General features: G+C 38.3%; 1 protein-coding gene across 9 annotated transcripts; it reads right to left on the bottom strand.

Moving 5' to 3' along the window:
- Positions 1–4,515: 4,515 nt before the first annotated feature.
- LOC131322126 (WRKY transcription factor 44) lies at positions 4,516–12,755 on the bottom strand. 9 transcript variants are annotated; one of them, XM_058353303.1, is made up of 8 exons: positions 12,532–12,730; positions 12,256–12,325; positions 8,374–8,651; positions 7,844–8,284; positions 7,607–7,750; positions 6,526–7,259; positions 5,784–5,933; positions 4,516–5,059 (listed from the first exon to the last, which is right to left on the bottom strand). In XM_058353303.1, exons 4-8 carry the CDS (start codon positions 8,060–8,062, stop codon positions 4,873–4,875), a joined length of 1,434 nt encoding a protein of 477 aa, XP_058209286.1. In that variant the 5' UTR covers positions 8,063–8,284; positions 8,374–8,651; positions 12,256–12,325; positions 12,532–12,730; the 3' UTR covers positions 4,516–4,872. The 9 variants fall into 9 exon arrangements, with proteins under 9 accessions (XP_058209286.1, XP_058209284.1, XP_058209290.1 ...); XM_058353301.1 differs by lacking the exon at positions 8,374–8,651 and having other exon boundaries at positions 12,532–12,755; XM_058353307.1 differs by lacking the exon at positions 8,374–8,651 and having other exon boundaries at positions 7,871–8,284; positions 12,532–12,731.
- Between the last annotated feature and the right edge of the window lie 419 nt (positions 12,756–13,174).

Here is a 13,174-nt window from a genome sequence, read left to right as displayed (position 1 = left end):
AAGGTTGAGGAAAACCTAGGAGGATATTTTTGGAAAATTCATAGAAATGGTGCGCTAAGTTTCATCTTAGTCTTATTTTTTGTCATTCACGTATCAATTACAATTTTTTTGATCTTCAAGTTTGATTTTCGTATCAAATTGATTCTATTGATAACTTCTGTCAGCTAAACTGAACGAAAAAAATCAAAATTGATGGCAATTTGGACATTATAGTTCGTATCAAGTTGGTCCAATTGATAACGTCTGCCCTCAATTTGATTTTTTCCATCTAATTTGACCGACAGATGTTATCAATTGGACTAACTTGGTAAAAAAAACCAAACTTGAAGGTCAAAAGAGTTACAATTGACACTTGGAGGACGAAAATAAGACTCGGGTGAAACTAAGAGGATCATTTTTATTCGCAGCCCTTTATTTTCTCTAATAGCCCACTACATTTCGGTAAATGGTTGTTGAAAATCATAAATAACATTTCGGTAAATAGCTGTTGAAAACAAAATTATATTTCGGTAACTACATGTCGAAAATATGTTCAACTTTCGGTAAACAACTGCTGAACATACATTTTCAGTAAATAGCTGTTGAAAAAAATATTATATTTCGGTAATTGGATGCTGATAATATATCTCAATTTCGGTAACTAACTGTCGAGTATAATTGAAAATTTTTAACGGGCTACGAAAGAAAATAAAGGGTTGCGAATAATAGTGCCCATTTTTTATTAGTTTTATAGGTACTCCATATCTTTTAGAATTTGATATCCAAATAATTACCACATTGTTCCATGATTACCTTTAATATGTTACTTTATACTTTTGTCCTCATGAATTGATTAGACCTTAAGCAAGGACAAAACGGTCAACAAACCTTAAAACTTCCAGCGAAAATATTTTTGGCTTATTATGCCAACAAATTTTTTTTTTTTTTTAAATGGCAAAATATTATTAGAGAATTTGATAATGGGTACATTAAGTGGGAGAAGAGATGAGGGGAAATCAACCAAGAGTTGATAGAAAACATGACATTTATTTTCGTCCTTAAATGTTTTTTGATGGCAACCGTCAAAGTAATCGCAGTTCAAAAAAAAATTATCCGTCAAAGTAACTAACGCGGTAGAAAACCTGTTTCATAGGTAGTTGCATCTGTCACCTTATGCCTTAAGGCAGAAGAGGCCAAGAGGAAGATCTTGCATTGGTTATGGAAATTGGTAGAATGGTATTATATGGTTCTCGTAGTGGGTGAACCATCAGTGCAATATGGCCTAATAAATCAGCAGCTCAAGAGGTTGGGCGTTTGGGCTGGACTGTATGCGTTGGCCCGACACGAAGGTGCAACTTGTCACACCCATGCCCAAGCGCCAGGATCCGTAGAGCTAGGCCACGTCGGATCTACTCCGAATCAAGACAGAGAGTTCGCGCATTAACCGGAGGTTCAGTTCAGTCATGTGGCACTTGGTGCGTCATGTATGATGTTAATTCAAGAAGCGGTTAGTCATCCGCCGAGCTTATCTTGGAGCCTAAACTAAGTAATTCTACATCAAATTATAGTACTAAATCATACAACGTACGATGTTCCTGTTTATCCAAGGGGTTTTGTATTCTTCCTTTCCTTTATCTGAAATTGATTTAAGCATCAGAGTGTAAACCGATAGCCAATGCACCAACTGTGTGATATGCCTTACAAACCAAGCTCAGCAAAGGCACGGCTCTCTCCATATCTGAACCAGAGATGAGAGACACCAGGCCCATAGTTCTCAAGGCTTTAGCAAATAGTGTGTAGTACTTATAAATGCAATTGAAATGATAATTGATCAGCAAATTGACAAATCAGTAACGCAAGTAATTCTTTATTTGAACATTTTAACTTTCTGTTTGATCATTTATGCATTTTCCCTAGGTATGGCAAGGTGTTGGGACAAATAGGATATGAATCATGATGTGGGAATTGGTAATTAAGATGCATTCTGGCCATGTTCATATAATGAAGCTTGCATCAATCATAGATTCATAATGTCGAAGCACTAATAAAGTTCATTAGATTGCTTGCATTTTACTTGATCTATATGATTGTATGTGTCGAAATAGTTATTAATTCCTTTATGTCTTTCTTTTAAACTTAGTATCTTCTCGTATCTAGAAACCACAAATATTTTTTTCCCGAGATTCATGTGAAGATGTGTCACATATGACAAGTTGTCCGATACGTATTGTGGGTCTGTCATTTTTATACAATTAACACACATTCTAAACATATCAAAAAGTATAGACACTCACTCGGATCAAATTTAAAACTCGTAAGGTTGAGGGCCATTTGATTTAGCTGCTGTATAACATTATCGCAGATTAGGATTCACTTGAAACTTAGCTGTGACCGTTTACAGCATCTTGCCTAGTCAATTGTTGTGAAGGGTGATGTAAATTGAATGAGGAGTCGGTGAATTACTTCGATTTTTTCTGTTGCTTGCATACGATGTATGTACCTTTCACAGCGGGCTCAAATTGGCTCGAGTATGAAATGAGTTGCCTCTCTCTCTCTCTCTCTCTCTCTCTCTCTCTCTCTCTCTCTCTCTGGGGATGGTTAGTTACATGGGTAGTTTTTGTTTGCAATTTTCTCTAAAAAGGCAAAAACAAAGCAGAACTTCCATATATTTTTTGTGGGTTCTTATGAACGCAATGCAGTAAAGTATGTCCCTCTCTATATGGAGCCATAATCGAAAATGTATTTTGTTCTGCAAGTCACATCTGGCTGTTATTGCCAGTGTTCAGTTAGGATATAGGTAGGGTGGACAAATAAACCAAGCTATTTGAGTTTGAGCTTGTGTTTGTTCGATAAAATCTTGTTTAAGATCAGTATCTCTCTTAGATAAACAAATCAAGCTTTAATATTTTTTGATGCTAATCAAGCTTCCAAACTAAGCTTGAACAAGTTACTCAGCTTGTTCAACTTATGACGTCTAAAAAATTCAAGCTACTCTGCTTGGTTCGGTTCGTCCTAACCTCTACCACGACTACCAGTGTTCCCTCTGCCACATCATTACCAACACCAGGGATTTGCTGGACATATATATGAATCGTCTAACAAAGAGTTTCTGCAGGCTAAAAAAATATTCTCTCATGAAGATGGAATTTTGGTGGTTAGCAACATTTGCCAGAGGAATTGAATCTACAATTTCAGTGCACCTAAGTGTAGCTATATAACCGTTGGCTCTTTACAAGAATCTCATATTCGTATGGGTAGATATTTAATACCAGATCTTCGCTTCTGGCAATAATACCCTGCCACCTACATCCACAACTGTATATACTGAAGGGTCCAGTTTAATAAGTATTTTTGGGTCTTCACCGGGCTCACATCAATGATTGGAGCTATTCAATTTTAAGAACTCAATTACGCAAAAAAACGACGTTGATCAAACATCGTTTGCCAAAGCAAACCAAGCTTGTCAAATTGGTAAGCTCACCTTCCTCCCTTAGTGGAGGCCGGAGTTCGAGCCCCCGCGAGAGGCGAGGGTGGGGTTCAGAGTTATGGACAGCCTCTGGACCCCCTGTGAACTAATCTACTAACTCACTAACTTCCCCATAGCCCGTTGATATATAAACTATGACCAAAAAAAAAATCGTTTTGCCATGATTTTGAAGCACATTTATCTTGAACAACAATGCATTGCAACACTGAATCAAAAGCCATTTATCCAATTCATCTCAAGATAAATGTGCTCTAAATTTATATCAACCTAAATCAGATTAAGGTGATTTATGGCGTAACTAAAGCTTTTGACAAGTGCTAAAACAAAACGAGTTTAATCACTGAAGTGGCCCTAGAAAAAAGCCCAAAAAACTGATTGAACTGGACCCTCCATTCCATTTGCTAGACTAGAGAGAATCCAGATCCTATACATACATAAACATATCCAAACCCATTGTTCTAGGAAACCAAAAACTTGGTTAAAATTTAACTTATGGCATGACTTGCCTCTCAAGTGCCATAAAATCCCATATTCTCATGTCCCAGTTATCCCCTCATCCATAAGATGTTGGCAGCATCTCAAGCACACAAATTTTGAGTTGCAATCGTGAGATTAGGAAGCGCATCCAAAGAAGGATAATGAACTCTGGCCCAGCCACCATATCTGTTTTGTAGTTCCAAATGATTGAACAGTGGTCTCTTTTTGTTACTATCACTCTAAGACATGGAAGTCGAGTACCAAAACGTTGCGATATTGTTTGACCGGATTAACAGTGAAGGAACATATATAATCTTACTAGACGTGTAAATATGTAGTTTCTTGAAATTAACAGTGATGGGATTTGTATAACCCCACCAACCAGCATATAATATATGTCACGTGTTTTATGATTATATAATCAGTAGATGTTTAATCTGGACCGTAAAAATGTTACTAACAAACAATCCAATGGTTATATCCAGTTGTACAAGCTAATGTATAGTCGGCATAGCCATTCTCTTCAGATATCAAACAACTTACGCATCAGCTAAAAGAACAAGCAGCACATGTAAAGGCAACGAAAATCGCAACTTTAATCATTCTTCTTATCCCCAAAAAAGAAATGCCCAATCTGGAGACATACTGAAGAGCATGCCTTTTGAATTCAAATGCAACGGGCCAAAAATTTCCTGCAGAAAAATAAACAGAATGCCCTACTATCACAAATGCAACGTTGTTGCATTCGGTGCATTTTTCTGAAAGAAATTATGCATCCATAGACTATTATCTGTTACAAAAATTCACAAGTAGTGCGACATATTAAAAGGGGCCACCATCACAGTGCGTGTGAGAAGTAGTCAGGTCCTTTTTCCAGATGCTCTTCAACTCTCTCTGACGCTTTCTGCCATAGCAAAATTTAAAACGGATCATGGCTTGCCCTTTGAAGTTGAAGCCTGTGAATCCGGTTCACATGCTGCTGGATTTGGGTTTTTGATGGGCACGCCGTGGTTGTGTTTTCCCTCGTATGTTGTGATAAAGGCCGCCGGATCATCTGAAGTTCTCTCGACGTGCTTGCGCACGTTGCACTTGAGATTGGTGCATCTGTAGTAACTTCTGCATGACCGTTAAGCCTTTGGTGAGACAGAGCTGATTGTCTAGAGACATGTTAGGTACAGTTGCAATAGAAACAGGCAAACAATAATTGTTCCTAATTATCAGCATTTATGGTGGTGTACTATTCCTACAAGGCAAAATCACAGTAATGCCAGACTTCCCTCTTCTTCTTTTTTCTCGGCGAAAGTCAAATATAGTTAGTTGTAGTTAGTGAGATTTGAACTCCTGTCAAATGCATGTGAGTACACGGTGCCTACTACTAGCAATGGTAATGCCACAGCCAACAAACCCAAAAGAACAAAAATTAGCTAATCCTGGTTTTTATTTTCAAAATAACACTCCCTCATTTTCTATTATTTGAGAACTATTTTGCACCAACTTACCTAGTAGTAGTTGTGATGATAATGAAAATAGGTAGGGGTCCAGAGGCTTCAATTACTCTAAAACCTAAGACAAATTCGTGTGATTTTCAGGAACAGAAATACTAATTCCAGTGGGAAGAATAACAAAGGACAAGCAAAAACCATTGAATTTGATACTTCCACAGGTTTAAGGCCACACTGTGTCAAGTAATCTGCTAAAATCATAAAATCGTTATTAAACCTTAAAACTGTGAAAACCATGTTAAAAAGGTAAAGCATATTTTAAGAGCATATGAAGAGGCAATATTCATCACCAGCTTTTGAACTTATATAATACAGAGCATAAAGTCAGGGATGCTAACCTGGGATATGGATTTCCCTTCACAACTTTCTGGCCGTATTTTCTCCATCGGAAGCCATCGCCTACAATCTCAGAATCCGTGGAACCCTGGACCCCAACAGTTGGCTCTTGTACTACTAGCCCTGATAGGCCTTGTTCATTCTCATTTTTCCTGCAGGAAAAAAAAAAAGAACAAATCAACATTATTAACAGCCTTTGATCTGAAGAATAGCAATACATTGTGGACTGATGGCAACAAAGGAATAAAAATCGAAAATCTAAGGCTTCGATGGATCACAGATTGTGGGGAGGAATCTAATGGGACTGAGAACTCAGGGGAAGGCATAAACTTAGAGCGGAAAAAATTCATGAGAAACTAGAAAGAAATCAGTTTTCGTCATAGTTTTCCTTTCTTTTTCCTTACTCTCTTTCTTTCATCTTTATCTTCACAATCATGCGAGGAAAAGTTATTTTCATTCTCCTTCCGCTGCAAAGCCAAAACTCAAAACTAGGAAAATAACAAAACTTTCTGTAGAATCTCAATCTCCATATTTTCCCTCCATTTCTTGTACTTTTTTCAACAAGCTCTGCACTTAAATTCTTCACTTTGTTACCTTCTTATCTTTTTCTTTGGTTTTCTTCCCTTTCACGAATTACTCCATAAATCCACGATCCAAACACAACTAGATAGGCAGAAGCTTAATTTATCTTGTGTCCAGTTTGAAACAAATCTATCCTTCTTTATCTTAAGTCAATAATCTTACCTTCTCTTACTCTTTGGTTCATCATCTTCTGCTTCCAACCCCTTGCTTCCTTCCTCACACTCCCCACTAATGCCACAAGAATTCTCAGGCGTTCCAAGACCTGCATTGACCGCTCCAACAGCAACATGATCATACGACAATGGAGCTTTTGCCAAATAAGGTGAATGGGCTAATAATCCGACTTCATTCCGATTTTCCACTCTCCCTTCAAAACCTTCATTTCTGTCATTAGCTTGGTTAACCAACGAGGGGTTGTTTGTTTCTAAACCAGTCCCATCAGATACAAATCCTTGCCCCTGTCCACCTGATGTATTGCGCTTAGGTGGCTGAGGCTTTGAATGGTTGTGCTCCCCATTGTATACAATTTCAGCTATTTGGCCATCTAATGATCTCTCAACCTTCTTTTTCACAGGGCAATTAGGGTGTGTGCACTTATAGTAACTTCGTGGGTACTCGCTTCCTTTCACTTGCTTTTGCCCATATTTCCTCCAATTGTATCCATCGTATGAAGTTCGGTCAGCACTAGGGGGTGGCAGAGATTTTTGATCATCTTCTATGTTCTCTGATGCCATTTTTGGACGCTCATTAGTCTTCTGTCTTTCTGTTTGTGATGAAGTGTTCTGATGAAGGTTCGGCGTAAGACTTGGTTTGGAATGGTATTTAAGTTGGTTTGCAGGTTGAACATGGGCCTCAACCTGAGCTAGAGCTTGTAGATGACTAATGTTGCAATTTCCCTGAAAAAACAAAACAAGAAAGCATCTCAAATTTTTAAACCACAGATGTATAGAGATGTATGACAAATTCAAGAGCTTTTGTTTATGCTTTTGGAAGAGCTTTGTTAGTTTGGGAAACCTTTGAGATCAATTATTTGACAGTAGACGATAAGGCCGAGTTTAGACCATTGATTTGTGGAGAGACTTACCAAGGAAAAATGATAGGGTAATTTCATTATCCTCCTATTTCTCCCTGTCCTTTTCTTTTCCTACAAGATCTCTCCACAAACTCATAATTCTAACACAGACTAAGAGAAAAAGCATTCCTTACAAGAATTACATGCTAAACACTCAGTTTTGATACTAACCATATTTGCCAAGAGAGAAAATGTTGTCTTTGATACAACCTTTGCCAAGGGTTTATATAGTACTGTGGATTTTCCATCAGAATTTGAAACCTTATCCACCTTATCAGATGGACAACAAACTGCAGCAGCTCCAGATATCTCAGCCTAAATTGTTTGGGAAGAACAAATTAACATCAAAAGAGAAGTTTGACAGTTTCGAAATCAAAGGACCTAAAAGGGAAATAAAAAAACAATTACCTGGGAAGAAACTGTCCCACCAAGAACCTGATTTGCCATTGGCTTGAGCCTCAAAGTCTTTGGTCTAATGGCGGTGACTGCTGTTTTGGAGCATTCATTAGAGGGAGAGGAATCAATGGCACCAGCAAGGAGATCTGAGAAGGACCTAAAATTGGAACAAGTAGGTCTTGAAGGAACCGGTTTAGCTATAACAATCCTCTCCGCCTCATTAACCTCCATTTTATAAGTCACTTCTGGAAGCACTAGTCAAGTCTTTGCCATTATCACATGTTGTGATTTGGTATTGCAATCATCTTATAATGACCTATTTCAAAATCCCGTTTTGAATAGCTGATGAAAGAGCTGAAAGAAGTTTGAAGATGAGGTGAATAAATAGAATGATCAGCTTCTAGCTACTGGTGGCTTTAGCTGCTGAAAGAGTGAAAATCAACTTTTTTAAACCTGCATAATATTGGTATTGAAGTTAATAAATGATATACTAGCTAGAATACAATGATACACGCAGTGTAAGAGATAAAGAACAAACTCACCAAGGAAAAGATGCAGTCAAAGGTTCAACATGGAAATGCCCCTTGTTCATGGGGGGAAAAACTAGCAGCATACATTACATGAAAATTGCATGAAGTTTTGACATGCATTCTGTAGGTACATGTTATGTGTTATTTCCAAGTTTGTGGTGACAAAGATCTCCATTCTTCAGAAACCCAACCTTGATTCCAATCAAGACCTTCTCCATTTTCATTTTTAGGCAGGCATCAACTCTCAAGATCAACCTTGAATTACCGAAATAGCATATTGGTGCCTGCATCTATCTAGGTAATTAGAAGGTTGAAGTACGTGACCACATTGAAAGTAATCTAATCATAAGGATTACTATTTGGATATAGGGTACCTATACCTCACATTACCTCTTCCTACTAGGTGAAGCTGCAAGGTATTATCGAAGTTTCTCATTGATGAGCCCCTTCACTAGCATCACACTCAACCTATGTTAAGCAACACCCATATATCTTCTGATATATTCACAAAAATGCTTGGTTATCCTCTTCATATTTATTGTAATATGATCCCCTTGGGTTGTTATGATGACACTACACAAATTAACCTTTCTCCTCTTGGGTTGTGTTGATGTTACTACACAAATTGTAGCCCAGCTCCTTGATAGGCACAAAGCCTACAACAGAAGATGACTACCTAACTTGGGCGACCAGCGACCTGATACCTCCTCAGACCAGAATAGGCCGAGGAAGGGAACAGCTGAGAGATGAGGAGGGGCCAAGGGGCTTCTACATGGTTTAGGACTCATGTTAACCTAATATTTCCCCTGTGGGAATGTGATTACTTCTCCTAAAGAAATTGAGATTGCTAGGGCCATGGGCTCTTCCAAGATCATCCTTATTAACATCCCCAACTAAAACACACCCAATCCTAATGAGATTCCACCCCCCATGCTATCTAACAAAGTGACTCAACCCTGTCTAACATAGGATACCCCTAATACTCAAGTTCTTAAGCTTCCCACCTTCTTCTACTCACAAATTCGACCAATTAGGCATCAGATGGGTATTGGTTGACAGTCGAGGAGCCTAAACCCGCTTCATCACTCCTAAACTGAAATGTGCATTCAAGGTGGTATTACAATTTACACAGAAGGAAAGAACCAATTCAATGTTGCATCTCATCTTCACCTCTGTTATGCATATCCCTTTAAAGAATTCATATCATGCCTTCTAACCTAGCAGCTATATTTTTTGTTTCATCCATAAAGAACTTGCTTGGTAGCTAACAGATTTCCTATTTGACCAATTAAGGCCCCTCATGTGGATCAGTATAACTAAAAACACCCACAAAACAGTTCTCATGCATATGTGCCAAGCTTGGGGTCCTACAAGGCGATTCTCTATCAATATATAACATATTAGTATACTAGAACTTTTTACCGCTTTATTTGCACATGTAGTGGAGGGGGATGGAATTATCTTTTACAAGATCTTGGGTAAAACTCAACCCCAAAAGCTAACTGTTGAAGTGAGGGTGGTCTCACGCTGATATACTTCATATTAATTTGGTACCCTGGTGATGTGGGACTTTGCTTCACACCCTCCCTCATGTGTAGGGTGATCACTTGCAGCACCTCCTGTGTGCAGGCCAGAGACACGCACTCTACCCATCTCTCCTAGCTTTGATAACATGTTACAAGATCTTGGATAGAACTCAACTCCAAAAGATAGTTGTAGAAGTGAGGGTGCCCTCACGCTAATATAATATGTTACCCTGGCAATGTGGGACTTCACTTCACATATCAACTAGTAACTGAACAAAGAAGTGAAATGCCTCTAAATAGAGACCAAACATATTTGGTAGGTTCTCAGCAACTCTAAGTGTTAAGCAGCATTTTATACATTGACAAAGAAGAATATCTAGGGAATTTGGTGTTCCAGCTTCAGCGGTGTAGTAGGAGAATCTTAGCCTATGTGAAAATTTGAATAGATCAAATGCCGTCAACAAGGAAAGAAATTACACCCTCTTTCCGGTAACTACCCACACTCTCCCTTTTTTTCTGAGGAATTCAACTGGTTCACCAATCTCTTTCATCCTAACCTTCCATTATCCGATGGATGACTGGGATTTCTCCAACAACACCTTTGAAGTGGAAGCCCAAGTTTGGCGAATCAGGATGATAAATGATTGTCAGACTGCTTTTATGGTTGGCTATGTACATGATGGAATACTTCCATGATATGCTCCTCATCACAAACAATATTTCTTCTTTTTCCAACCAAACAAACATTTGAAATAGAGTTCGGGCATCAGAAAGGCAGCACTGCAGAGATGGCCAGAGGAAATGTCTTACTTCTTCTCATGTGTTTGATGTCATCATTGTTTATGGAATGCATTAGATACCACTGAAGGTGGCATTCAGACATAGTTTTGTCCAAGAAACAATCTCTCCACCAATACAGAGATTCTTTGCCTTTGGCATGAGAAAATTGCTTTTTCTTCCCAAAGTACAGAAAAGAGGATACTCTTTTGCTGATTCCTAGGCCTATGATTACTGAATACCACCAAAAAAGAGCCTAAGAAACAAGATTTCAAGTTTTGTCCAACAAAATCTTGCCTTAAAACAGTCAGCCACTAGCAAACACCTTAATATCATGAATCTGACGTGACTCCTGAGCGTACAATCCTCAGAGAAGTAAGGTAGAAAACAGAATGACGTGGCATTTGGGTTTATTATCCAACCCCAGTTGATTGGGAATCAAGGCTTGGTTTGGCTTATTCGAGATCAACACTCTAAAGAGGAACACATATTCATTAGCCGAATAACTTTTAGTTCACAGCAATGTTTTCACAGGCAATTCTAGGGTGCGCGTTGAAGCTCACCTTGAGGCAAGGCATACATAAAATGCTCCTAGGTGTTTATTTTATAGCCTAGAACCACTAAGTTGATGACCCATCTGTTGTAGTCATACGGAAGTGTATGCTTTTCACGCCGTTTTTGCCCAGGCGAACGTGTGAGAAGAGATGAGCTACCTTTTCATAAGTGAAGAGTTGGTTCATTATAATTGGAGCACGTTCTGGTGTATTTATGAGATGCCTTCTAGGAGAGGTATCGTCTTCTTCAAAGATGGAGGCAAAGGCCGTTGGAAATGTGTTAAGGATTTGAGTCTCACATAAGATGAATTGAAAAAGGAAAGGACCTCAATATCCAACTGGGGTGGCTCACCACTAACAAGGCTTAAGCTTTTAGGTGGCTTGACTCATTCAATGTATATTGGGTCCAAGTGATGTGGTGTGGACTATGTGGATACCCCAAACAGATTGGGCCTCCGCACACATGGGAGAACCTTTGTCGACTGGGCCCCTAACAAAGGCAAGGGCAAGGCAGCAAGAGTAAGCCTTGCAGATGAAGACCTATTTGGAGGAAGTACATCAAGTAGATGGAATGTTTCTTGACATTATATTCATGCAAATGCAATGGACGAAGATGATGATAACGTAGTTTAAGGATGACATAGTTTGAGCGATTGCTTTTCTTTTGTTGGAACTTAAGATATTTTTGGAGTTTAATTAAGCTATTGAACTTTACGCCTTGCCTCATGAGAGGTCAACCGCCTCGCCTTGCGCTTTCACATCTGAAAACTTCATTTCAGAGAAACTGCCTAACCCAGACCTTGAAGAGCAAATTAGGATGAAAAGTCATAGAAACCCATATTATAGTATCAAATACTATGGACTTGTGCATTTGAGGCAAAAAAAAAAATGCAAAAGAAATTGCATGAGCAGTTAGAGTGAGAAAGTTAGAGAACCTAGAGTTAAAAGGAAAAGAAAAGCGAAAGAAACCACAGATCAAATCCAAGAACATTCACAAGTCGGAGAAAAAGTGGCATAAACAAGTACTAGCAACTAACCAGAATGGTGAAAAATACCCATCTACTAAACTGATTTGCTTTCATTACATCCAAGAACAGTCAACTCAACCTGCATCCACAATCCAGAATTTTAATCAGACCAAAGTAAAATAAAATAAAAAATCGAAAGGACATAAATAATACTACATACAGATACATACAAAGAAACAAGACAATCAAAACTTCACCCCAGATTTTCAGCAAAAGAAAAAAAAAAAAGAAAAGGCTTCATTTGGGTTTGCATTGTGATGAGTTCCAGGGGTTTTCAAACAGTACCATTTGGAGAGAGAGAGAACGAGCCAGCAGCTAAAATTTGAGGTGGGTTTACAGTTGAATCAGTGAAAAATATTCCAGGAAAATAAACATTGGAAATCCAATGAGCATCGTTCCTTATAACTGCTGCAATACTTTACTACCCAGAAAAATTGTAATTTTGTCTATATTGAATTATTTTGTCTTTTGTTTTTTGGGAGTTGGCGAAATGGGTTTTTGTCAAGAAAAAAATGTGTGATTGTGTATGGCCGAATTGATTGATAGTACGGCCCAACTAACTGTCTCTGTTTCCTCGTTGACTCTCCGGTTCACGAAAATTATTCAATGGTCACGGAGCACTTCTATGTAGTGCTCCGATATCCGAGAGCGGAGCTGCATTGGGGCCGGGTAGGGCCTCGGCCCCTGTGATTTAAAAATATTCTTAAAAATTACATCTAATTTTGGACTATTATGAATATTATTAGTGTAATAGTTTCTTATGATCTTAATAATTTCAGTTTGATTTAGTAAAAAAAATTATTTTATATTCTCATTTCTCAATTTCGTTCAAAAACGTACCCTCAGGCATGTGAGTATTGCCATAGCCTAAATAAAGAGGGGGGGGAAAGATTTACATACTTTTTAAGCTAGAATAGTTTTAATGTAC

Source organism: Rhododendron vialii, chromosome 4a (genome assembly GCF_030253575.1).
Source record: "Rhododendron vialii isolate Sample 1 chromosome 4a, ASM3025357v1".
Taxonomy (NCBI): domain Eukaryota; kingdom Viridiplantae; phylum Streptophyta; class Magnoliopsida; order Ericales; family Ericaceae; genus Rhododendron; species Rhododendron vialii.
This window is presented reverse-complemented; position numbering and strand designations above follow the sequence as displayed.